Source organism: Monodon monoceros, unplaced genomic scaffold, assembly GCF_005190385.1.
Source record: "Monodon monoceros isolate NGI ecotype Baffin Bay Population unplaced genomic scaffold, NGI_Narwhal_1 Super_Scaffold_2, whole genome shotgun sequence".
Lineage (NCBI taxonomy): Eukaryota > Metazoa > Chordata > Mammalia > Artiodactyla > Monodontidae > Monodon > Monodon monoceros.
The window spans coordinates 103631690-103658633 of NW_021703776.1; the positions used below are offsets into that span (position 1 = coordinate 103631690).

The 26944-nt window shown below is 52.0% G+C and overlaps 1 protein-coding gene across 1 annotated transcript; it reads left to right on the forward strand.

Annotated features, from left to right (window-relative positions):
- Window positions 1–716: 716 nt before the first annotated feature.
- NOM1 (nucleolar protein with MIF4G domain 1) lies at window positions 717–26597 on the forward strand. Its single transcript, XM_029233088.1, has 12 exons — window positions 717–912; window positions 10305–11371; window positions 12889–13016; window positions 13695–13890; window positions 17903–18226; window positions 19791–19901; window positions 20629–20796; window positions 21398–21519; window positions 22323–22455; window positions 22918–23049; window positions 24765–24874; window positions 25191–26597. Exons 1-12 carry the CDS (start codon window positions 717–719, stop codon window positions 25363–25365), a joined length of 2862 nt encoding a protein of 953 aa, XP_029088921.1. The 3' UTR covers window positions 25366–26597.
- Window positions 26598–26944: the final 347 nt, after the last annotated feature.

Here is a 26944-nt window from a genome sequence, read left to right on the forward strand (position 1 = left end):
GACCCAGGTCCCCGGCCTTGGGGAAGACAAGCAAGGGCTGGGGAATTCTGAGTGAGGGGGACATCTGGGAAAAGGGAAGGAGAGACTCAAGGTCAATTTCAAAACAGAGGGCATATTTGGTTGGGGCTAAATGGGTGAGGCAGTGTCGCCACGAGCATGGGGGAAGGCGGCCCCACTAGGCAGAGGGAAGGACGAACAGGAAGCTGGGGTGTAGCTCTGGTGGCTCCGGGGACAGAGGGAGAAGGAGCCACCTGAAATGTACGGCGGTGCTGTCTGCCCACCACCCCTGCCCCTGCCTCCGGGGAGTAATCCATCCTCCGCTCTGGAGCACGTCTCCTGGGGTCCTCATGCAGTCGTCATCCTCACGGTGGTCCATTCTCCTGGGCGCACGAGGGCTTCGGGAAACAGAAGGAATGGAATAGGATCCCCACCCTCCTTTTCCCAAAGTGTGTGTGTGTGTGTGTGTGTGTGTGTGTGTGTGTGTGTGTGTAAGAAAGAATTTGGGGCCGAGGGAGGAGGAAACCAAGTTCGGGTTTAGAAAAATTAGGAAGATATACCCTCCCTTGGTTACTTCTGGATCGTTGTTTGATTATTAGCAGCAGGTTTTGTTTCTTTTGAGTACTCTGTTAAGTTGGAATCTTCCAGAAGCAGACCCTGAGACGAGGATTTTAATGCGTGAGCTCTGGTTGAGGACCAACGCCCGAAGTGCGCTGGGGATGTGGGGAGCTGGCCCAGGACGTGAGCGCCCGGAGGAGGCTGTGCGCAGCTGCGCTCTTCGAGTCCGCAGGGCCGCGGAAGAAGCCGTGGTGGCCGGAGGGCTATGCCCGGGGGCTACCCACCCTCCAGCCCTCAGCCCACCTCCACGCCCCTGGCAGGACCGGAGTGAAAGCCCCTTGCTCCAGGACGCCCCAGGTACCTGCTGTGTGGAGGACACGGGGAGGAACTGACAAAAGTGTTTTCTACAACCTTCTTTATCAAACTTTTTGATATTATCTAGAAATGTGACTTTGAACTTCTCATAGTCAAAAGGAAACTTTTCATTTAGAAAAAATAAGACATGCCTGGTTGGGACTTCCCTGGCGGCCCGGTGGTGCAGACTTTGCCTTCCAATGCAGGGGGTGCGGGTTCGATCCCTGGTCGGATAGCTAAGATCCCACATGCCTGGCGGCCAAAAAACCAAAACATAATACAGAAGCAATATTGTAACAAATTCAATAAAAACTTTAAAACTTGTCCACATCAAAAAAAATCTTAAGAAAAAATATATTCCTGGTTGTTATATTCCCAGGGTTTCCTAAAGAAGACAGTGTCTGCATTTAGTCTGTGATCTGAGCGATATGAAAGGGCTGGTGCCTGTAGCCAGTGGTGATACTAAGTAGCATTTATGCAATTTGCAAGAGCCGCATTCGAGGGTTTTTGTTTTTTCTTTTTTGTGTTTTTTTTTCTTTTTTGTAAGTGTGGGAGGTTTTTTTGCATTCAAGTTTTACTAGTTTGCTCTAATATAAGCAAAATATAGTATAATCAAGATAAGTAAGATAGCCATCTAGAAAGACAAAGAGATTTGTAAGCACACGTAAAAACAGCAGACATCCTTGGTCCCATCTCGTCAGTCACAGTTCACACAATGCATTAGCTGGATGGCCTCACGCGAGAATATTCGTGGGAAACAAACCTCATCTAAGGTTGCCCTGCATGGATACAGGACTGCCTGACCATAAAGCCTGCTGTAGAATCAACAACAACAGAGACAGTAATAAAAAGTAACGAGAAATCTTACATAACTAACGAAATAGGCTTAACTTTTGCAGAGAAGGTAAAGTGTCCCTATGTCGGAAATGTGCCTACCTTCAATTCAAGAGCATTTAGGTAATGTGCACTCCATATAGGAGAAGCATCTCCAGATAATAGAAAAACCCAATGAAAATGGGGAGAAGTATATAGAAAGAACAGGAAGAGCTAATGAAAATTAACGACGCATCTGAACCACAGCCAGAGGTGGATGTAACTTTATGTTACTCAAATGCATAAGCACTGACCGATGCAGGCCACACCAGGGAACAAAGGTTTTGTAAGGACTTTGGTAATCGGGAATGAAATTGATAACCACAGTGAAAGCCACGACATTAATAAAGAAGGGATCAATGACACAGACAAATATATTTACAGATCATTGCCTAACTTGAGGCCTGCAAAGACCCAGATGTATCACTGCCTTCAAATTTATTTATAGATCAGTGTCTAAATGTGATGAATAGTTGGCTTGTAAACTAAAAATACTGAAAATCTCAACATATAACTGTGACTTTTTTCCCTTTCCTTTACTGGGCAGAGATGTCAGTGCAGGTCTGTGACCCAGGGACAGCTCCTTAGTCATCTGCGAGTGGTGTCACATGGTGAGCCTACCCCGCAGCTAACGGAATAAACCACACACTCCTGTCCAGAGGACAAGCTCAGCTCAGAGGCCCAGTTTCACTGGAGCCCCTCCCACGGGGCATCCTTCTTCCCAGTCCAGTCTGACCCCCTTGCTCTTGCTTACCTGGCCCCTGCCCCTCTTGGCTGCGCTGCACCACTGATAATTAACATAGCAAAAGGAAAAGATGGAGGATGTGCCTGCTGTGAAAGTTCATTTTGGCCCCAGTAGGATCTGAAGGCGTTTACTCATTCATTCATTCATTCACTCATTTGTTCACTGCCTACTGCGTGAACTAGCCCCTGGGGGATAGAAACACGCTGCAGGAAGTTGAAGAAGAATCTGAGCTGCAAGACGCAGACACAGAGGAGACACAGAATTCCTCTAAGACGAGGGTTACGTAAGAGCAGTAGGCAGGGAAACTGCTCCAGCAAAGGTGCCCCGAGCAGCGGAAGAGGACGGGCGTTCCAGCCAAGGGCGTGTGGGACGCCAGGGAGGCCAGACCCAGCAGCCCTGGAGGAGGGGGCAGGGAGGGGACGAGGGGGCGGGGGCTGGGCCACAAGGGCTGAAGCCAGCGCCCAGGCTGCCAGTGGGTTGCAGAGGACCAAGGTAGGGCCCCGGCAGCACTGGGGCAGTGGCCGTAAGGATGGAGAGGAAGGAGCCAGCAGGCCTGGGTCTGACTGAATGTTCTCCATCAGGGTCAGCGGGAGGGCTGCTGGGGAGGAAGTCTGGGTGGTGAGGATGCTGAAGAAGGGGGTCGCTGACCTCTCACCTATCAGATGGGCAGAGAGGAGCAGCTGGGACGGGACACCGAAGGGGAGGTGTGGGGGACAGGCGCTCACACTCTCAATTTTAGCACGGGTTGGCACAGCTTTGGGGTTGGAAATTTGGCATTATCTGTTAATTCAAAAAAATGTGTTTATACACTTTCCCTAAGCAATTTCTAGGATGATAACCTTGTGAAACCCTTGCACGGTCCTGCACACACACACACACACACACACACACACACACACACACAGAGGGATGTTTGCTGTGGCATTTTTTAATAGTGCAAAATACACATATATGTTTTTAAAAGGAAACAAATATTCACCATTAGCACACTGGTTACATAAATTATGCCCATAAAGCCGTTGAAAAGAGTGAGGGACCCAGAATCGGCGGTTCTCAGATGTTAACGTGCTGGAGAGGCTGCCGGGATCCTGGAAGGCTGATAAATGCAGATTCTGGCCCAGTGGGTCTGGGGAGGGCCCGTGATGCTGCGTTTCCAGCAGGCCTCCAGGCAACGCTGCTGTCGGGACATAGATTTCTGACGTGGGGAAAAAAACCTGAGCTGTATCATCAAGAGCAAAAGGGAAACTGCAAAGCGATGCGTCCTATTTTGGTAAAGAGTAATCGTAATGCAAGTTAATGTATGCCTTGACTATCTGGAAGGAAATGTATTTCTGGGAGGAAGAGCTTGAGGTGGGCTTCCCCTTTCTACATTACACATTTAACTACGATATTTCTGGGTTTTATGATGAGCATGAATTATTTTTGTACCAGAAAAAACAATATCTTAAAATAAGGAATCAATAAATTGACACATTGAAACAAAGTTTGTGAACCTGAGCGTTATGGACTGAATGTTTATTTCCCCCCAAATTCATATGTTTAATCCTAAGCCCCAAAGTGAAGGTGTTAGGAGGTGGGGGTCTTTGCAAGGTGATTAGGTCATGGGGGTGAAGCGCTGATGGTGGGATTAGGGCCTTTATAAATGGGATCCCAGGGAGCTCCCTGACCCCCGCCCTCAGGGGTGAACGCAGCGAGAAGACGGCCGTCGATGAACCAGGCAGCGGGTCGCCACAGACACTGGATCTGCTGGCACCCTGTTCTTGGACTTCCAGCCTCCAGAACCATGGGGAACGAATGTCTGAAGTTTCAGCCGCACAGTTCATGGTGTTCTGTTATAGGAGCCCAAACGGACTAAGACACAGAGCGAAAGGTTACACTTCAACTGTATATCATATTACTCTTAATAGATCATCCGTGCTATTATTTTAAAGAGCTGTCAGCAACCAGCAGTTTTTCCAGGCTGGGGAACAAGTGTCTGATGCAACGGCCTCTGTCTGCCCATCAATTCTGATCCACCTCAGTCAGCCCTGCCAGCTGCGGGGCCGTTGCTTCAAAACGCAGCCCCGTTCCAGTTACCCCCCACCCCCCACCCACGTGTCCACCCAGAACACCACACCGGCTCCCCACTGGTCCCAGCATCAACACCAGGCCTGGCCTCGCCCACTTCTCCAACGCCTCTTACCCACACACACACGCGCACACATGCCAGCCTTCTGCCCTACTACCTGCCGTGGGCCCTCTGTTGCACATGCGTCACCCCTGTGTCATTCATGGACTGTTCCATGTTTGCAACCAGATGCTAAAGCGCCCGTTGCCCACCAGCCAGCCCCTTTCACCAGGACCAGGGAAAGGTACCAGCCGTCCAGCGCCCTCACGCCTGCCGACCCCTCCAGGCTCGGACAGACACAGCTTCTCCAAGCGCCAGCCAGCCAGAACCGCTGCAAAGGCTTCCTTCACGTTAGGATCTTGGGGTTGAAAGAGAACCCCGAGATTTGCCCACATCAATCCGCCACGAAGTCTTCGAATTTGTGGCTTCAGAGCAAAGAAACTTCTGAGCAAGCTTGGTCCCAGGTTGGAGCAGGTGCAGAGGATTCTGGAAGCTGGCTGCCTCCGCGCAGCTGCTGGGGGCCAGACCCCTTCTTTCAGAGCACCCGGCAGGAATGAGTGAATGTAATTCATTTGGTTCCTGTTAAAACGGGGTAGCTGCTGTTAGTACCAGAGAAGATGCTGAGTGAGAGAGAGGCACGGGCTGCAGGGCTTTACCAGGAACGAGAGCCTGGGGAGACCTGGGGGGGCATGTAGCCCACACTGCTCACTCCTTCCCTCTCCCTCCCGGAAGGGATCAGCCACATCCTCGGCCAGGGCCCGGGAGGAGGTGCTCAGGAAGGCAGGGGGCCGTGCCCCGGGACCCCCCCTCCTGCTTCTCGCCCCAGGCCTGGGGGCTCCAGCTGGGAGACCCTTCCTCCCTGTCAGTTCACTCCAGGAACTGAGGACACAGTGGTCTGGGGAGCTCTCCATGCAGAGCGAATCAGACACGGCTCACGACTCAGCCTGCGAAAGAGCGGTTAATACTCCAAACGAGCCCTCACAGGTAGTCACGTGAGGAGACCACAGCCCCACAGTGCAGGTGACAAAGAGGGACAGACCAGAAACCGAGAGCCCCGCAGAGCTGCTTAGGGAGAACAGGGAGGTGGTGTCAGTTCCATGTGGAACAAAAGAAAGAAGTTAATTTTTAAATCTCACTAATTTTATTTTACCTCTCCCAAAACCTCCCCTATTTATCTTTTTTTTTTTTGGGCCGCGTTGGGTCTTCGTTGCTGCACACGGGCAACGAGCAGAGGGATCTTCCCGGACCAGGGCTTGAACCCGTGTCCCCTAGCATTGACAGGAGGATTCCTCACCACGCCGCCACCACGGAAGTCCCTTCCCAGTTCCTCTTAAGAGGCTTGTAGGTATTAAACGAAGGGAAAACAAAGTCATCCTAGGAGGAACTTGCCTGTACCTTTGAGATGCAAATGTCCTATCTGGTCTTCTCAGGAACCCTTATCTCTGCCCTCTTTTTATTTTTTTATCTTTTTAAACTGTCTTCCTTTATTTGTTTATATTTGCAATATGACACAGAACCTCAACAAGAACACACGCACGCTCACAGCTTGGGGAGAGGGAGCTGGGACAAGGTCGCTTGGCAGCTGGGCTGGAAGGACTCCAGCCAGACCCCCGCCCCAGAGTCCGAGGGAGATGGGGGGGAGGGGTCTCGGTGAGTGCGTCGGGGCCCCGAGGGAATGTTACCGGGGAGGCCCCTTGGGACCAGGACCCCCAGCTCCCTCCCACAGAGCTGGCTGGGCCAGGTGCCCAAGGTGGACCTTTGAGCTGAAAGGCCGAGTGTGGGTGTGGGCATCTGCACCGGAGGGTGGGTGGGCATGGTGGGAGGGGCGGGTGGGTGGCAGCCTCAGGACCCTCACCACAGCAGCCCCCATAGGACAGGGTGAAGGTCCAAGCCGCCGACGCCCAGCCCTGCTTCCTTCTGGCTCCCCGCCTGCCCACTCTCTCCCCCCTCGAGATATATACATATATAATGTAGGTCTCTCTCTCTCTCCTTTCTCTCTATTCGACTCTATCTTTATTCTAGGAGACAAAACTCCGGAATTTCTTTTCTCAGTGCAAATGGGGGGGTCTGCCATCTTTTTAAATGCAAATTTTAATAAAGAGAGTAATTTAGAACTTGACTTGTCAAGGATAAATAGAAATCCTAAATGTCTTTTCTGTAAACACTAGTAAAAAAGGTTTAGCCATCTAGATAGGTGACCTTGATTTGTTCCATCTGCCAGAAGCCCGATTTGAATCCAACCCCTTGTAACTGATGGGTTTTATGTTGTACCTGGCTCAGGACTGAAATTGTGGAATGGGAAGTATGAGGCCTCTGTGTGTGTTTGTGTGTTCATACGTATCTATATGTGTGTTGTAGGTGTGTGGTATTGCCAAAAATGAATTCATAAAGGAGCGCTACTTAATTGGCTTTTTAAAAAAATTAAGCACTTATATATACTCAGAAAATAATCTGGCCAGTATGAATTCCAGGTCCATGTCATCTGGAAAATATTCAGTACTAAACTGATATCTGATATTGGAGGAGGCTTAAGCTTGTTGGTTTCATTAACATAGACATGTCTTTAGAGTCATCACTGTTGAGTATAACATTTCTGTTGTACCTCGGTTTACTGGAGGTCAAATAAAACCTTTATCTGTTACAAATTTGTCAACAAGAAAAGTAACTCAGTGTGAAAAAAAAAAACGTTTAAGGAAAGTAAGATGTATGTTTTCAGTAAAAGAAGGTCGGAGGAATGAGCAAAAACTACTGGAAAGAGCTGTGCATGATCAGGATTTTTTAAGATTGGATTAAATTTAGTTGGGTGAGTGGATTTTGTTGGGAGTGGGCTGGGACAAGACTCGATTTGGTTTCTCCCTCCAAAGTTTTCTTGAAACGCTGCTTTTAATAACAGATAGTATGAGTTTCTTTGCCTTTAAGTGATCTGTATTTGCTTTTGAGATCTTTTGTAACTTTGGTTAAGGAATAACTATTGTCTCACAGTGACCTATGATCTTATTTGACCAAGTGTTTTAAAACTTTCTGACAAACTTCCCACATACCAAATTTTAGTTAAGTCATTTTTGAATTCCAGCTAACTTTGAGGTACTTGAGAGGGCCCCTGAGGTATCTTAAAGAGAAATGTTGAACTAAGATTATTTGGTATGTTAAGTTAAATGCCATCATTCGTAACTCTGCCTATTGTAACCATGCTTCTTTATCGATTACACTGGTAATCAGATGTTTGGCGTTTTTTAATTAATTAATTTTTGGCTGTGCTCCGTCTTGGTTGCTGTGCACAGGCTTTCCCTAGTTGCAGCCAGCGGGGGCTACTGCTTGTTGTGGTGCGCAGGCCTCTCACTGCGGTGGCTTCTCTTGCTGTGGAGCACCGGCTCTAGGTGCGAGTGGTTCAGTAGTTGTGGCCCGCGGGCTTCAGTAGTTGTGGCTTGTGGGCTCTAGAGCGCAGCCTCAGTAGTTGTGGCGCACGGGCTTAGTTGCTCCGGGGCATGTGGGATCTTCCCTGACCAGGGTTCAAACCCGTGTCCCCTGCATTGGCAAGCGGATTCTTGACCACTGTGCCACCAGGGAAGCCCTGTAATCAGATGTTTAACCATGCCCTTTAAGTCTTTTGTTATTTATAGATATTTTTGTACTCTGATGCTGTTACAAAAAGTGCTTCATCACCAAGGAGATTCATAGAAAGGCTATGGAAGCAGTTACAACAGTTTCACACCAAGATGATGGCTATGCAAGGAATACAACCCATACTGACTTAAAACAAGGAGCTGTCCTGCCCCTGGGGCCCCTAGATCAGGCACCCAGAGATTTTTACTCCCTGACAGGCAAGGTCAACGCCCCTACCCAGGCTTGAAGCAGTAACAGAAGACGGACCATTGCCCTTCTGCTTCCCATAAGAATATGGGAGTAAAATCTCTGCGGGGGTGGGGGGGGTGGGGCGGGGATGAAGCAGGAGGGGAGGGGGCAGGGCACAAGAATGACATAGCCTGATTAGAACCAAATGGGTCCAAGATGGCGGACAAGTCGCCTTCCACTAGACCTTGAGCCTCAGTACACGCTTACTGTAACACAGGAGCAAGCTAAATGACACACCCACAGGCACCACGACAGTTCCAAAGCCAACCGTAAGCATCAAAAAGTGGGCGGCGGGGCTTCCCTGGTGGCGCAGTGGTTGAGAGTCCGCCTGCCGATGCAACGGACACGGGTTCGTGCCCTGGTCCGGGAAGATCCCACATGCCGCGGAGCGGCTGGGCCTGTGAGCCATGGCCGCTGAGCCTGCGCGTCTGGAGCCTGTACTCCGCAACGGGAGAGGCCACAACAGTGAGAGGCCCACATACCGCAAAAAAAAAAAAAAAAAAAAAAAAAAAAAAAAAAGTGGGCGGCGGCCCAATTCCTGGAAATCCCCGCCTCTTCCTGAAATAGCTGGAATATTCCTCCCACTCATTCGCCTATGAAATTACGCACCCCCATAAAAACTGACAACACCATACCCTGGGGCCTTTCTCACCTTCTGAGGAGTGTGTTTCTCTATAAATAAATCTACTTCTTACCTAAAAATAAAAGATCTGATTAATTTTATGACAGCCCTGTGGGATGGGCACTCTGAGCACCCTACTCTGCAGACGGGGATGCTGAGTCTCAGTGGGTTGAGCAGGTCACACAACAGTGAGGTGAGGATCTGAACCGACCCCGGAGCCCTGGCTTGAACTTCCATCCAGGTGTCACTCTGGTCCCTCCAGGAAGATTTCTTTGCTGGTCACCATTAAGCCCTGAGTACTGTTGGTCCCCAGCTCCCACCTTCCCATGTGTTGTACTCGTTTCCCAGTACAAATCACCCAGTGACAAAGCACCACAAACCAGGCAGCTTAAAACAGACATATAGAGACTCGGTCCTGAGGCTGAAAGTCGGAAATCAAGGTGTAGGCGGGGTGCGTCCCTCCCAGGGCTGCAGGACAGGACCTGCTCCAGGCCTCCTCCAGCTTCTGATGTGGCCGCAATCCTTGGAGTCCCTGGGCTCGAGGAGCATCTCCGCCATCATCCGGACATCGCATGGCCTTCTACCTGTGTGTGAGCTGTGAGGCCCAATTTCCCTTTTAAGAACACCTGTCTTTGGATGTAGGGCTTGCCCAATCCAGCAAGGCCTCCTCCTAACTTTGCATCTGCAAAGGCCCTATTTCCACACGAGGTCACGTCCACAAATTCCAGCGGACTTGAACTCTGGGGGGGTACCAGTCACCCCAGGGGGCGGCTGTCCATGGAGCGGTAATCAGGGAACATCACCCCAGGGAAGCCCAGCAATCCTAATACGGGATAGGTGCGTCATTACGCGGAGTGCGGAGGGACCTGAGGCCTGAGGTTGAGTGAAAGGAGCAGTGAGCTCAGGACCAAGCTTCCGGTGAGCAACACGCAGCAACACACCGCGTGGCTCCCATGGCTCCACCCGCGCTCCACCCGCACACGCGTCCGCAAGGATCCACCCCCACCCCTACCCCTACCCCGTAAGCGCGGTTACTGCTGTGGAACGTCGTTAGGAGCCTTCTTTACCATAATCTCTAAAGTTTTCGTTTTTAAACGAGAATGTATTTGTGCTCATTCGGAAGTTACAGTTTACAGCCTTAAGAGCAGGCACCGCTTGCAGCCGCGCGGCTCCCTGCGCTGCCGCCCTCCCGCCAGCAGGGGGCGCGGCCCCGCGCAGCGCGCCGCTCTCCTCCCGGAAGTCTGGCCCCGACCGGAAGTCGCGCGTCGGAGCGTCCTGGAAAGTAGCGGCGTCTACGAGAGCTGCGGCCCAGTTCCCGAGCGGCTACCGGGGGCGCATGGCCCGTGGGAAGCGCCGCGCCGGGCGCGGGCCGCGCCGCGGGCTTGGGGGCGGCGGGGAGGGGGCCCTGAAGCGGCTAAAGCTAGCAGTGGAGGAGTTCGTGCAGGCGACCTCGGAGGGCGAGACCCCCGGCGGCCGCGAGGGGCCCCGGGCTCAGGGACGCGTGCGCCCGGGCGGGAGGAAAAGCCGCAGGGAGTTGAGGAAGGAGAAGCGGCACCTGAGGAAGGCGCGCCGGCTCCAAAGGACGGCCGGCCCCGCGCAGGGCCCGGGCCCGGGCGGCGGCGGAGCGAGCGGCCCCCGGGCGGAGGCGACGCAGGAGGAGGACGGCCAGCCGTCCCCACGACGGGCCTCGCGGCCGTCCGAGGAGCTGCGACCTCCCCCGGTTCCGGCCAAGGCCGGCCAGGCCCAGGCCAGGGGTCCCCTCGGCAGGACCAAGGCCCCCGCAGCCGCAGCCCGGAAACGGGCACTTCTGGCGGCCAACGAGGAGGAGGACCGAGAGATCCGAAAGCTGGAGCGGTGCCTCGGCTTGAACAAGCGCAGAAAGAAGGGCGACGGAAGCTCCGTGCCTCTTAGCTTTGCCCGCGATGGGCTCGACTACATCCTGGGAGCCCTGGACTCTGGGAAGAGTAGTGGCTGGTATGAAAGCAGCAGTGAGGAGGAGGAGGAGGATGCGGGACAGGCACTCCCCGAAGGTGACAGCGAGGACGAACGGGAGCAGCAGGATGCGGAAGACGAAGGCGAGTGGGCAGCAGACGCGGGAGCGCAGAGCGAGGGGGAGGACCCGCAGGTGGCGGGGGCGGGACAGCTGGAAGCCGGAGGAGCGGACCGGAGGGCGAAGGATGGAGGGAGGAAGAAGAGAGTCCGTTTTGCCGAAGATGAAGACAGGAGTGAAAGTTCCGCGGAGGATGTTGACGCAAACGATAAGGTATTAGATTGTGAACAATCTGAGCCCTTTGGAATTTCCTTCAAAATAACGGGTGGGGGCAGAACACGGGACAGAAGTGACACAGTTGATGTATTGATAATTGTTTGAGCTGAGTATGGGTCTGTCGGGTTATTTAAATTTCCACAATAAAGAGACAGGGAGAAAACATCCCTAGAGACCTTTCTATCCCAGGGCCTTACCGGCCGTTCCCACCGTTGTCCTAAGGCCACATCCTCACTCGGTTTACTGCCTCAGTCTCCAAACCTGACTTTGACTCCCCTCCCCCAAGCTTTGTTCCCACCTCCCGTGTACCCTGGGGACTCCTGCAGCACCCCTGAGTCACCTCTGCCCACACCTAGTCCTTTTTCTGTCCAGCTGCTCCTGCGGTGGATCCTTCTAAAACACAGAGCTGATCTCCGAGACTCCCTTGGATAAAGTCTCACACTGACGACCAGGTTTAGAACCCACAGCAGAGCAGACAAGGCCTCACGCGCCGGCCCCTTGCCTGTTAAAACAGCTTCACCTGCACACGCATCTTGAAGGCGGCCTTATGGCATTGCTTGTGTTTCCTTCTCCACTTCTCACCATTTCACCCTTCTGCCTCTGAGTATGTTATTTCTTCTGTCTGCGAGGCCTTTCCTCGATTTCTCACTGTTGGTGTTTATCTGTTAAGGTCAAACATCTTGGGGAATCTTTTCCCCTCCTGAAGGATATGAAGTGTCTTTCATTTCTGTCCTTGGTGCCTTAGCACCTGGCACTCTGTGAGCAGTGCCCAAGTGCTATCAGTTCCTCTCTTAGCACTTTAAGTTTTGACTATTCCCAAGTCTCTTTCACAGCCTGTGGCTGTGTAACTGACATACTAACGGGTGTCTTAAGATGAAGTTTCTGTGTATGAAAATGTGCTTTCTCCAGCTAAGCTTAAAGCCTTACAGCAAGGATCATGCCTTACAAATGTCTGTCTCCTAAAGGCTTGTCAGGGAGTGTTGGTCGGTGGTAATGACTTGTAATCCTCTCAGTTGAAAATCTAGGAAATAGTGAGCAGTGGGTTGATTTTGATTTTATCATGTAAATTTAGATACTGGCTTTGACAGGTTTGAAATTACTTTGGACCGCTTTTTCTCCAAAACTGGTGATACACTTAATTTAGGTGTTTGTGTGCTGCCGTGCTTACTGTGAACTGAGGCTGGCGGAAGTGTAGAATACGGGGCTCTGTCGGGTAGACAAGGGGGGCGGGGGGCGCAGCCAAGTCTGAAGAGTTACAGAGGGAAAAGTAAGGTGATGAAATGCAGTGTTGATGTTAATGTAAATAATGATGTCCATCGTCCGGGCCATGGCGTGCTTGTCCAGGACTAGAGTGGGCACTCGGGAAATAGCTGATGTTCATGAAGCAGCAGTAGTCAGTAGTGACAGCCTCTCCCAGTTCTTGGGAATTTAATATCTAAGTGTGAGTGTAGCAAGGGGAAAGGTGGGGTGTAGTCAATGTACATTTTTTTGTAATTTATTTCTGTCCTTTCAAGCAGAGTCTTTGTGAAAATGGTGGAAAGTACATCCCACCCCACGTGAGGCGAGAAGAGGAGACAGTGGATGCCCAGAAAAAGGAAGAACTAGAGAGGCTCAAGAAACAGGTCAAAGGTCTGATTAACAGGTAACCTCGAGACAGTGTATTGTGTAACTTCAAGAGATTGTCTCTTTTCTAAAAACACAGGAATGGTTCTGGGAATTAAACCAAAGCCTGCGTTGCCTTTTTTTTTTTTTTTTTTAATTTCTTTTTAGTTAAAACACTCTTCTTGGTGCATCCTGGAATTTTACTGGACATGCCATTTGATGTTCAGAGTTAGCACAGCTGCAGTGCATATACATCCCCCCATCCCTACCCAGTAGAGCCCTTATCTCCATGTTAGGAAATAAAAGATTTTTGTGCCAGCAGAAAATGGAAAAGTTGGGATTTTTTCCAACAGTACATACGGATATGCTAACGATGGTTCCCTCCCTCTGCCCGGGGAGATTGGGTAAGGATATCAGTGGAGTATCCTCATCACAGTCTCTGTGGTCTTGAAGGGAATCTTGCATGTGCCTTACTGTGGCTGCATTTCAGCTGGAAGGACAGCAGTTAATGTTATTTGAAGATTCCAGAAGATTCTGTGTTATGTACATATATACTGGATTGTTGGGACAGGATAAGAATTGTTCGTGAGTCAAATATATACACAAAAAAGGATCTATTGGAAGTATTAATAACTTTTTCAATTTTTTTTAATTGACCTAAAAAAACAATTCTTGATTTGAAACAGCACTGTCGCTCTGTCTTTCCAACTGTCTGCAGGCTGAGTGAGCCGAACCTGGCCTCCATCAGTGGCCAGCTGGAGGAGCTGTACATGGGCCACAGCAGGAAGGACATGAGTGACACTCTGACGGGCGTCCTCCTGAGCGCCTGCGCCCCGGACGCGGCCATGCCCGCCAGGCTGGTGATGGAGCATGTCCTCCTGGTCAGCATTCTTCACTGCACAGTTGGCATCGAGGTAGGGCTGCCTCTCTCCAGCCATTAGCTGTCCAAGTGCTGCTTGTGTCAGTGATCAGCTGACACGGCTCAAGGCCACCTTGTCTGTATTGTATCATCCTAAACCACACTCGGCAGCTACGTGACGTTGGCCAACTTCTGCTTTTGCACTTGGTCCCTTCTGACATGGCCTTATTGTCTGTTCTGTCGCTCTGGGCTGACGTCGTGGACTTGCCTTCGTCTTCTCTGTACTCCCCATGGAAACAGTGACTGTTTCAGCTGTTCAGAGCACAGGGCTTTGTGTTGAGCGAGAGGCCACTGGAATGTGAGGTAAAACTGGGCACGAAGCGAGGGGACACGTGACAGTGCCTGGGCTTGGAGCCTCGGTGCCCCTGGGTGGGCCACAGACCTGCCCGTGTCTGTGAAGTGGGGCCTTTGTCGGGATTCAGTGGACACCGTGTCTAAAGCATCTCCTGTGCGGTGCCTGGTACCCAGTAGGTGCTGCTGAGGAAATAGCATCCCCGTGCCATCCGGCCCGCCCCGTGTTCTTGGTCCTTGGTCAGTGACCCTTGTGTTGGCATCAGGGAGGCCCACCTCGTCCCAGGTCCTCTTTTGTCACCTCCCACAGTGAGATCATAACCTTCCTGGTCAGCATCCACTCCCTCCGTGTGGCTGCTTGCAGGTTGTTGAGGGAAATCGGCCTGGTTACAGGACTTTACACTGAGGTAGACAGACGCATGAGTGAATGAGTAGGCCAACGAGGTGTAGTTTTCCAGATGAGCTTTATATTTACCAGAGAACTCGATGATCCCTTAGGATCTTTATGTGGGACAGTGTCTTTTAGTGGGTGGTGCTGAGCCCCTCTGCCTTCCGATTGCCCTCCTCCCAGGAACAGGCCTCCGGCAGCAAAGTGTCAGTGCAGGTCTGATCCCCTGGTGTAAGTCCTCCGGACTCCCAGCAGGATGAGTGGGGCGGGTGTTTATTTAGCCCCGCTTTGCAAACGCAGCAAAGCCCCTGAAGGCCGGGCTGTGGACGGTTCCCGGAGCCTTGCCTCCCCCTGCTGCGCACTCTTCACACCCCTCCCACTTTTCTAAGACTTGCTCACAATTATGGTCTTGAAAACCATTTGGGGTCTTACAGGGTGGGGCTGTCCAGGGCTTACTTTAAAGAGCACAGACTTTCCAGAAGGCCTTCTCCTTCCATCTGCTAGAGGCTCAGCAGTGAGGGCAGTGGTGGGCGGGGAGACCAGCCACCTGGTGATCTGCCTGCCCACCCTCCCCTGGGGGCTTGGTCTGGCGGCTTCAGGCTGGGAGGCTGGGAGCATATGCAGGAGCCGGGCCCGAGGAAGTGCTCGTTAAAGTAGAGTTCCACCCTTCCTCCCACTGCAGGCTCCGTCACCCTCCCGAGAGAAACCTCTGGGCCACGCTTTTCTCCTCTAGCCGAGGTCATATTGTAAGAACTTTCTGTCAAAATTTTATTGAAATTTATTTTTTATTTATCTATTTATTTGGCTGGGCCGGGTCTTAGTCACAGCACGTGGGATCTTCATTGCAGCGCGCGGGCTTCTCTCTAGTTGTGGCACAGGAGCTCTGGAGCACGGGCTTCCTTGCCCCACGGCACATGGGATCTTAGTTCCCCGACCAGGGATTGAACGCACATCTCCTCCATTGGAAGGCAGGTTCTTAACCACTGGACCACCAGGGAAGTCCCAGTGAGAACTTTGAAAGATGGCAACTCTGGGACCTCCTGGGCACAGGGAGGCGAGGACAGAGGAGGGGGCATGGGCCCCGAGACCTCTGAAAAGCAAACTCTCCTCAGCTAATCTGCACCAGCTGTTTAGGGAATCGCATAATTGTTTGATTTCTAAGGGCTGTGAGTCCCTTCTCTTCATTACAAAGCGTAATGGAATCACTGGATCCCTTCCTAGTGCCCTGTGATGGCCACGATTCATTCAGTGCCATTATAGGCTGTCCTAGTGCACCCCCGGTCCTCCTGGACCATCCCGGAGTAGTTGACAATCAAAACGGTTTCAGTGCCTGCCGATGCAGGGGACGCGGGTTCGTGCCCCGGTCCGGGAAGATCCCACATGCCGCAGAGGGGCTGGGCCCGTGAGCCATGGCCACTGAGCCTGCGCGTCCGGAGCCTGTGCTCCGCAACGGGAGAGGCCACGACAGTGAGAGGCCCGCGTACCGCAAAAAAAAAAAAAAACGGTTTCAATACATACAGCATTTCATTGAGTTACAGAAAAGGCCGTAGACCCTGACCACGTACACAATATCAGGAATCCCCTGCATTTGAAAATGCGAGATTATTGGTCCCACTTCTCATTTGAACCTTCACTAACAGCGTGAGGGACAGCTGAAGTGATCATTCAGGGCAAGTCGTGAGGGGACTTCAGCTAGCGAGAGCCACTAAAACTGGTGCCACAGGAGGCTGAGCTGTCCCAGCTCTGGTTCCACTGAACTTCTCTCAGGCCTGTGATGAGAAGAGCATCCTCACAGGAATCCATGCAAAGAGGAACTTGAGTTACGAAGCCATGGTGTCAGTTACTGAGTTGCTTCTGAGTCGTTGAAAAACCAAAACTCAGGTCTGTGCAGATTTGTGTTAAAATCCCCAAGTCAGAATTAATTTATTTGTTTAAATAACTTTAGCAATGTGAATGTTATTCTTATTTTTTAATGCTATACTCTTTTATTTTGAAGACATTAACTGGAATCTGTGATTTTGACAGATTTTGATATGATTAAATAATTCCATTTGTGTGATTGAAAACATACCTGAGTATATTTTATACCTGAATTTTTCTTGATGTCCGCAGAATTCTAATTTCTATTTTAAAGTTGTATTTGAATGTAATATAGTGGTCATGGTAGGAGAGTATATTCTTCAGGTTTATCTTTAGAGAAGAGGCTTGAATTGGGAGTTAATAGGTTAAAGTTGTTTATTCTCAGGTCTTCAGAAACTAAAGAACACATCCAGTCTGTCAGAGCCGCCTCTGCGAAGTCACTCTTCCCTCCTGCCGATCTGGTGCCTTTCTCTGGACTCCTCTAGCATTTATGTTGTTGCGTTTTGGCAGTGACATGTGTATGTTTTCCTGCGACAGCCTGTCTGGTTGATCTCATCCTCACCTGGGATTTTAACTACCACTCCTGCTTCTATAACCAGCCCTGCGCAGGTGTCCTACGGTTCAGGCTTTATAAGGCTTTTTTTTTTTTTTTTTTTTTTTTCCAACCTCGTGTCTTGTGGGATCTCAGTTCCCCGTCCAGGGCTTGAACCTGTGCCCCTGCGGTGGAAGCGCGGAGCGCTAACCGCTGGACGGCGGGGAAGCCCGTAGGTTACAGTGATTCCGCCCGGCCTGCACTTCTGCTGCTGCTCACGGATGAACTGTCCCCGTCAGAAGCTCGGTCAGCTGCTGTTACGCAGAAGGTTGATCTTTCCCGTCCAGTGAGTGGCCACACCCTCTAGTTCTGTCGCTGGGTGACTCTTGGGCCCGGTCCGCCTTCAAGGGTCCAGCACGGCTGCGGTGATCCGTGTCCCCGTGTCTCAGCTGGAGAGTCACCATCGCTCTGCCACCGCCAGGCGCCCACTCCTGCCGTCTCCCTCCCGGCCCAACCAGGCTGGAGAAGTGAGCCGTGTTGGATAGTAGTGCATTTTTAGAGACACGGATGTGTCCTTAACATTCTTGACGATTTCATTTTTCCAAGGGACCAGAATGGCTGCTGGCCGGAAACAGCACCTCGTTGATTTTAAGGACAAGAAGGTGCACTTCGAGGGAAGGTGTGCGCTGGGCGCCCTGCTCTGCGTCATGTGTGGTGTGGTGTTTTCCTCTGTAAAGCACTGGGCACTCACACTTGTGTTTTTAGAGGTTTTGCCCTGCTGGAGTTCGTATCCTGCCACATGTACATTTTATGTGTTCATTTTAAAAGTACTAATTCTTTCAACATGCGTTGACGTTAAAAGAAGGACCCCTGAGAATGACTTGCTAACTTGATTCTTACACGTTTGCAGTAATGTTTTTTCTGTTCTTCATCCAGGTCGGTGCGCACTTTTTGGAGGCTGTGGTGAGGAAGTTTGCTGACGTCTATAAAAGCGGATGTGACGGGAAAGAGTGTGACAACCTGTTCGCCATCATCGCCCATTTATATAACTTCCACGTGGTACAGTCTCTCCTCATCTTTGACATTTTGAGAAAACTTATTGGAACTTTCACAGAAAAAGATATCGAACTGATCCTGTTAATGCTGAGAAATGTGGGCTTTTCCTTGAGAAAAGATGATGCTTTGTCGCTTAAGGAACTGATCACTGAGGCACAGGCCAAAGCCAGCGGGGCAGGCGGCAAGTTCCGGGACCAGACCAGGGTATGAGTGCGTCACCTGCCCGGCTTCCTAACTGCCTAAATGCTCACACTGACCAGAACTTAAACATGAGTATCTGGGGTGAATATTGCATTTCGTCTCGTAATGAGCCCTGTTATCTTCTGCCTCATCTGGTTTTGTGGCTTAAGAATCGATCTATTTAACATTCAGCCATTCAGAAGAGGTTTACTGGGAAGGCGAGGGGCTGGGGGGGTTAGCCCGCTCGGCCTTCTGGCTCTTCCACTTGGCAGCGAAGGGACCAAGGCTTCCAGGCCTCGGTTTCCCCGTCTGGAAAGTGGGGCTCATGGTGGCTACCTTGGTTGCTGGTCTGCAGACTGAGGGGCACGGGAGAGTCATGGGAACCCCTGGGCGGGGCGGGGGCTCATTTGAGGAAAAAGGAAAGCGTCCCTGTGGGGAGGCATCAGGGGCGCAGGGCAGGGGCCAGCCTCGGGGCCTTGTAAACCTCGCAGGGAACTGGGATTTTATCCCAGAGGCACGTGAAGGGCTCTGAGCAGGTTTTCATGCTGAGGTCACTTTGGCTACAACTAGGAAAGAGAGAAGCCACCTCGGGGGTTGGGGCGGTGATCAGCAGAGTTGCAGTGGACGTGGGTTTAGGACATAGCGGTGGCCAGACTTGGTGGGGGGAAAGGGAGAGAGGGAGGGGTCAGAGGTCACCCCGGGTACCAGCTTGGCCCTGCAGGTGGGCAGTAGTTTGTTCAGGAGACACAGACTGGACAGGAAGACTGGCCCATTTTTGAAATGCTGAGGTGAGGGCTCGGGTTAGCTGTGAGGAGGGAGGTGTAGGCCGAGCCCCCTGAGGGTCCTGGGGGCCGCAGAGGTGGTGGTGGAGTTGCTGTGTAAGGGGGCGGGGTGCGGGTCCAGGTGGGAGAGGAAGATCATGGGGGGCGGGTCCCAGCGAAGACCCTGTCCCTGTGTTGAATGCTCGGGGGTCACATTTAAAACAGACACGGCAGACACAGGCATTGGCTCGGGCTGGCCTGAAGCTGGAGGAGCTGGGCTGGGGGGTGACTGGGTGGGTTTGGAGTCCTTGAGCGCTGATGGAAACGTCCTAAAACTGATCGTGGTGACGGCTGCACAGCCCCGAGTGTGCTCAGTGGACGCTTGGCATGTGAGTTATGTCTCAGCTGAAGTGAACGTTGGGGGGAATCTCAGACAGGGTCTGTGGGAAGTCTTTGTGCTGTCCTTGAAAGTCTTTTCTAAGTACAGTGTCATTTCCAGTTTAAAAGTTAGGAAAGCAAAAAGGCCAGGAGTGGGAAGCCGTTGCAGACACGGTGGGGAAGGAGGGTGACTGAGACCAGGGGCCGGTGGGGGTGGAAGGGCGTGCGGCCCGGGCGTGTTCTCGGCCCGCGGGGCGGGAGAGGGATTTCTGTTCTCGGCCAGGGGAGGCCTGGGCGGCTGCTGAGGTTGGTGCAGCCTCTCCCCGAGGCGCCCGTGCCCCGTCCTCGGCGGCGGTGACCACGTGCGCAGAGGCGGTGTCTTTCTCCCCACGGTGAAGCGTCCTTGGTTTCCGGCATTTGAGATAATGGCTTTTCGCGCCTGTCTCCAGGTCCGCTTCATGCTGGAGACGCTGCTGGCCCTGAAGAACAACGACGTGCGGAAGATCCCGGGCTACGACCCCGAGCCCCTGGAGAGGCTGCGGAAGCTGCAGAGAGCCCTGGTAGGTACCCTCCTTCCCGGCCGCCTGCGCTGCTGGGTCTGCGCCAACCCCTGTGACGTTCCGGAGGGCGGTGGAGCCACAGGTCAGGTGCCCGCCCGGTTAGCGAGGGTTCCCAGACGTGAAAGGCAACTGCACGTTTCTGTGGGGCGACCCTCCCTGTGAGCTGCGTGTGCCCCATGCTGAGCCCTCCGCCCTCGGCCGCGCTGGAGAATCGCGGGAGGACCTCTGATCACTTTGGGACAGGGCCCGGGATGGGGTCCCACCAGGACCAGGGAGGCCAGCCTGGGGAGTGGGGGGCTCGTCTGTTTAAGCTCCCCAGAGCTTCTCAGCGCGGGGCCCCCGGGCGAGCCCTTCAGCCCGGGCACCAGTCAGACCCAGAGTGGCCTCCTCCGGCAGGTCCCAGGCACCTCCTGGTGGAGTCCTCACTGCCGTCCCTTGGGGTGCGCCTCCTGCCCGGGTCTGAGCCTCTCTCCCCACCCCTGCCCCGTGACAGCTGTTCTAAGACAAGTGTTTTGGGTGATAGACCCACAAAGCCCAAGCACACACCCTGAGAGTTTACCTCGAACTTTGGCATTATTCCTAACTGGTTAACTGTCCTAGCTGTCAGTGACCCATCACAGCTTTCACGCACCAGAAACGCTGTTATCTGAGCTGGAAAGAGCCAGGGTCGCTGTCGCCCAGGCTCTGAGCTGCCGCGGCCTCCCCTGGCTGCTGTTTTCTCAATCAGCTGCGAGGCGCTGGCTCAGGGACAGAGACTCAGCTCCGCGTCTCCTGGGACAGCGTCCTGAACGCCGAGCGGACCGGGCGCTGGTGGATCGTGGGGTCCGCGTGGAGTGGCGCCCCGATGATCGACAGCGGTCAGCAGAAGACCCCGCGGAAGCAGCTCACGGGGACGGTACGTGACCCGTGCTCGCCACCACCAAGCGTGTGACCTGTGTCCCCATGTGGCTTTCCCTGGGTTTATTTGAAGACCTTATAGAAGTAGCTACTGCTTTGTGATATCATTTAATTCCATTTCTGTTACTTCCTTTTAAAGTCTCAAAATGTTAGGAAAGGGACTTAAACGTTGAGTGGAGTGAGGGGAACACAGGACGATCACTCAGGCATCCTGGCCTCCCCGCCCTCCTGGCCGTCCTGCCCCCGCACCCCCCACCCCCCACCCCGCCGGCCGCAGCGCTTACCTCTCCTTCATCCCACTGGTACTTGGACTGGCAGACCCGCTGCTCCCGCGAAGCCTCCCGGATCAAGCGGTTTTCTCCTTTCGGGCTTGCTTTGCCTCTTGCTGGTTTTCCTTTGTGGGGGTGCCGGGGGGTTTGCTCAAGAATAAAGGGTCCGCGTTTACATACGTGTATTTACGCATACCTTACAGTTAGCCTGGGGTCAAGCCACAGAATTACACATATTACTTCTTAGAAACTTAGTAACTACGCTTAAACCAAAGAACAACTTTCACTGAAACGTCTGTATGATCTACGCCCGGTCGTCCCTCTTTCCAGGTTAGCTCGAAGATACTGGAGCTCGCCCGAAAGCAGAGAATGAACACCGACATCAGGAGAAACATATTTTGTACAGTTATGACTAGTGAAGACTTTCTGGACGCATTCGAGAAGCTCCTGAAGTAAGCCTGTGTGCGAGCCTCTGCTCTGTTGTTGAGTTGGGTGCCACGTCGTGGAGGCCGGGGCCCTGCCCCTTCCCACCCGCTGCCCCACGCCACGGGCTGCAGTCCAGCTCCTGCTAACTGACTGCTGGTAGCTCCAGATTAGGACAGTTTATGATCTGTTTTGATTGGAAAAAATCAGGTGACCACCTGACAGTTCCCAGTGGCTGTTGTTTGTCATGAGTTGCTTGAAACCTTCCTGTTAAAGTTGTCTTTCCGATTACGTCTAAATTAAACTTCCTGTTTAATTTAGTTGTAATTGTATTTCAACTTCTATAATTAGTTGTAATGAGATTGAAAAGTATCTGTGTACAAAGTACGTCTAAAAAGTCTAATTAATTTTCCTTTATTTGCTTCAAGTTCAGAAGGAAATGCAGGGGAAATGCTGTAGGACTACGAATCCTTGTCCACGGTCAACACCGTGCGCTAAAAGGATGGATTTTACTGCGTGCAAACCAGACCATACGTTTTCGAAAAAAAAAAAACAAGAAGGGCCCACAACTGAGGCCCTGTTTCTTGTCGGTCGGTCACCAGTGACAGGCCTTTGTAGAGCCTGGGGTCACCTCATTCTGCCACGTTGTTGGAAACCCTGAGGCCAGAGGCTGGGGCACGGCCTGGAGCTCCAGTCCTGCTACCTGGCCCTGTCTACTCGGCCCACTTAACCAAACTGCCAGACAGGATGTGTTCCTCTGAAAGATTTCTGCCTTCAAGCTGTTAAAATTTGGCAAATTGAAGGTTTAGCCCTTGCTCTTCCTGTCTTACAGGCTGGGGCTTAAGGATCAGCAGGAGAGAGAAATCGTTCATGTCCTCATTGACTGCTGTCTGCAAGAGAGAACGTACAACCCTTTCTACGCGTTTCTGGCGGGCAAGCTCTGTGACTACGCAAGGAGCTTTCAGGTGACAGCTGGGAGGCAGGCTGCCTGTGTCCCACTCTCCTGTCTAACCACTCTGGCTGACTCGGCCCACCTGGGATGCGGGCCCTGAGTCAGGGGTCACCCCGGCCAAGAGCTGTGTGCAGAGGGTCGCACAACCTGAGCCGTGTCCCCATGTCACCTTTCCCTGTCACAAATGAGGGGTCACGACCCACTTAATCGGCGAGTGCCTCTGGTTTATGTTGCACCATCTTTTTCTAATGTTTCTGCTGATTTAAGGGAAAATACTGTAATAGAAAGAAATTACTGTGAAGCTATTTCAAACTACTGTATATGGGAGAGTGTAGTTGCTTCTAAAAAGTCTTGATTTTTAGGATATTTTAAGTAAATGAATACAGTACCTTTGGATTATATTTTTAGTGATTTATTCTAATAATTTGTTGAATTTTACCTTTTTTTATTGTTGTTTTTCTTTGTTTTATATTAGATGACATTCCAGTTCAGCATATGGGACAAATTTCGGGACTTAGAAACTCTGCCAGCCACTAACTTCTCTAATTTGGTTCACCTGGTGGCCCACTTGTTGAAGACCAAGTCACTGCCGCTTTCCATTCTAAAGGTGTGTGTAATGTGCGAGCTGACTTGAAGCGCTGAAAGTGATAGCGTACGCTTGAGCCTTGAGCCCCGGGGGTGCGCAGGGGCACCGACCCCCTGCACAGTCGTAGCCTGAGTGTAACTTTACAGTCGGCCTCCGAATCCTGGTTCCACACGTGAGGATTCAACCAACTTTGGAGCGTGTGGTCCTGCAGTGCATATTTAGTGGAAAATGTCCTCATGTAGGTGGACTGCACAGTCCAAAGCCGAGTTCAGGGGCCAAGTGTAATTCTGTATGTTTGGTACCTTAAGAATATGCATTTCCTTAGATCCTGACTCACCTGGAAAACACTCTCATTATCCGACCATCATAGGAAATCACCAGATGAGCACGCGGTGTAAATTTGCCTAGTAGCTCAAGGCGCCATCACAGTTGTCTGCTCCTTTACGTGAATCAGTCTCGGGACTTGCGGTGCGTGTACAGGCCATCATGAGTCCCGCGGCGGCCGCTGCTCCGTCAGGAAGAAGTGGGGATGTGGGAGCTGTACAGAAGCTGTGCTTCTGCCACTCCTCCCTTGGCTGTGGCACGTCTTTTAGAGCAGGGGCATCCTTGCCCCTGTTGAATTCCCACGTTGACTCGTCAGAGACGATGAAACGCAGATGCTCTGGAGGTGGTCCGGGGTGGGCAGCGAAGCCTAGACATGAGAGGCGAGTCACGGTGGCCTGGGCAGTAGGACCTCGGGGGTCTGGGGGTCCTGAGGGTGTGGACTGTGGGAGAAGCTGAGGGGCAGGGATAGCTGGGGGCCCGGCCTCTTGCCTTCCGCTTCCTGATCCTTGGGACAGGCTTGGCTGCGGTTTCCCGTCTGTGTTTATGTATTTGTTCACCAGAGCGCTGGTCGAGTTAACTGCATGTTCCTTAGAGATGTGCCCTTGGGTTTTGGCTACTGTACTGAAAATGAGGGCCAGAGCCTCGTCCCACATTCCAGAACTGGGGAGAACTTAGAGCACGGAGAGCTAGTGCCTTCTCCTTGCTGGGGGGAGTCTTGCCTTCGGTTCACTTGAATTTGAGCTTAGAATGGAACAGGATGTGGCGTGTCCCTCAGATGCAGCAGGTCCTGGAGACTCCTTGAGGCAGCCCGGCCCCTCCGTACCTCACGGGGCTCTGGCTGTAGGCAGCACTGTGGCTGTAGGTGTCTGCATGTGGTTAACCAGGCTTTTGATGTCCTTTTACAGTTATTTAATTTGGCATAAGGTTGAAATTTATCCATGTTGATATCTGCAGTTCTGTCCTTAGATTTTATTACTGCTGTATAGTATTCCACTGTATAGGTATACTATGATTGTTATATATAGGAATTAGTCTCTTCTGGGTCTAAATTGTGTGTTTGTGTGTGTGTGTGTGTATGTGTATGGTTTTAATTAGGGGATAGTTTCTTTAAGGCATGGAGATAATCTACGTTTCAACTCCAGGAATGAGATTCCTGATTCGCTAGGTACCCATCAGCCCCCTGGACCTGACTCAGCACTGCCGAGTTGCTCTCACCAGTGGTGTGCACGCCCTGCAGCAGTGCACCAGCGGTCCCAGGGCCCCGCGTCAAATGACAGCTGTTCATTTTATAAAACTGGAAATAGCCTTAGTTGAGGGGCAAGGGGAGCAATAGTTTTTTACTCAAACTATAGTCAGAAATCACTGCAGAGTTGGCTCCACAGTGTAACTTTATTTTTTATCCGGACTGTTAGGTCGTTGAATTCAGTGAATTGGACAAACCCAGAGTCCACTTTTTACGAAAAGTGTTACATATGCTGCTCATGGAAACGGAAGTTGAAGACCTTGGTTTAATTTTTGCAAGGTTTGTTCCCAGCTCTTTCGATAAAACATGTGGGAAAGAGGAGAGAAATTGTTTTCACCTGTTTTGTTTTATAAAAGCAAGTTCGTTGTACTTACGTGTAGCTTTTCAGTTTTAATTTTAATAATATCCTGAACATTAATTTGGGGAACGTGAGACTTGCCTAATAGCAAACAGAAAATGATTTCTGACAGATAGGATATTAAGTTCTTACTTGAGAATTCTGACCAGATGGAAACTAGGTATGTCCCCTGCTTCGGGGTCCCTAGGGCTGAGACGGGGGCCGGCTGGTCACTGACACGTGTCCCTTCCTCCTCAGGGTGTCCGACAGCCCCGCGCTGGGCCTGCTGCGGGAGAGCCTGAAGCTCTTCATCAGCCACTTCCTGCTGAAGGGCGGGCAGGCCCACGGGGGCGCCAAGGAGGCCAGCGCACTGCGGGAGAGAGCCGAGCTCTGCACCGGGGCCCTGCAGGGGAGGGCGTCCCTGAGGCCGTAGCCAGGGCCTGGGGCCAAGGGGTGCTCATTCGCCTGCGATGTGGGGCCGCAGCACAGTCTGTCGTATTTAAAATACTCTTATTTTGGGGCTTCCCTGGTGGCGCAGTGGTTGAGAGTCCGCCTGCCGATGCAGGGGACACGGGTTCGTGCCACGGTCCGGGAAGATCCCACATGCCGCGGAGCGGCTGGGTCCATGAGCCATGGCCGCTGGGCCTGCGCGTCTGGAGCCTGTGCCCCACAACGGGAGAGGCCACAGCGGTGAGAGGCCCGCGTAACGCAAAAGAAAACAAAAACAAACCAAAAAACAACTCTATTTTGGTCCAAGGTTTTACTGTATTTGTGTTTTGAACTGTCTTCAAATACCTATGTTTATATCTCTAGGAGGCAGGGGAGAGGGAGGGAGGGAGGGGCGGGCCCCGGGCAGCAATGATGCTGCCCAGGGGGTGTGCCAGTGCCTAATTTTCTAACAGACAAGCCTCTAGAGGGTGCAGTTACAAAGAAATGGATGGCGTTTTTATTTATCTTTTATGTATTGGTTAAAAGTTCAGAAACCGCCAGTTAAACTTTCCTGAGGTTTGGTTGATTATTTCAAGTACTTGGAAGGCACGTGTTCTGGAAGAGTCAGCAGTTGACTCAAGCCTTGCAGGTGTGGGTGCAGCACAGCGGGGGGACGATCCTGGTTCCTCACCTGAAGTTCTGACGTGGGAAAGGACATCTTCCTTCCCCGCGAGTGTCTGTCACTTAGACCCATCGAGTCCAGGTGTGATGCACCTTCCCGAACAACCTTGAAGTCACCAGACGGACACTGGACACAGCAGGTGCCGCCTGCTGAGCGGTGTTCTCGGGATATAAACACGCACGGACGGAACCGCCTGCGAGGGATGCACGTTCAGGATGCACCTAAGATATAGCGGCTCTCTCCCTCCCTTCCTGTGCTCATGGACAGAGAAAAAGCAGATGAAGCAAAGTGTTCATTGTTGGGTGAAGTTTATACACAGGAAGTATATTTTTATAGTTTTTCCTTAAGTGTTAAGTTATTGCAAAATAAACAATTTTCATAAAGCATTCATAATGCAGAACACATTCTTCAGAGGTCTAAAACGTTCCAGTGTCTTTTCATGAAAATAACCTAATTCAAATCACTTCTGCCCCTTTTGTAAAAAATAATAATAATAATTAGGCCTTACTGTAAAGCAGTGACACTGCTTCTGTTGGTTTACTTCACTGGTGAGGTGCGCCTGGGTTAGCGGGAAGAGCCGGAAGGGATGGAGGGAAGGCCCTGCTTGTTGACCGTGACCAGAGCCTGCGTCCTGGGCCTGGGTGGCAGTGGCATCAGTCACCGAGAGCTCTGGGCACAAGGCTGCTGACCTGTGGGCACAGACAGCATCCCGGCCGAGATGTCACGGCAGGATGCTGTGCGTCCCCTTCAGGTGTTACTTGGTGTGGCGGGATTCAGCACCCGACATTTGCCCTTGACTCTCAGCCCGTCTGTAATTCAGTTTCAACTTTTCCAGTTGTGTGTGTGGCTGTTTTTTGTGCTCAGGCTGTGGTGTCTCTGAATTACGTCAGCTCAAAGCCTC

Coding starts and splice junctions, on each gene's coding strand:
- NOM1 (XM_029233088.1), top strand. CDS start 717: ATGTGGGGAGCTGGCCCAGGACGTGAGCGCCCGGAGGAGGCTGTGCGC. Junction 18,227..19,790: donor AGTTCCGGGACCAGACCAGG/GTATGAGTGCGT, acceptor GCCTGTCTCCAG/GTCCGCTTCATGCTGGAGAC. Junction 21,520..22,322: donor GCATTCGAGAAGCTCCTGAA/GTAAGCCTGTGT, acceptor CCTGTCTTACAG/GCTGGGGCTTAAGGATCAGC.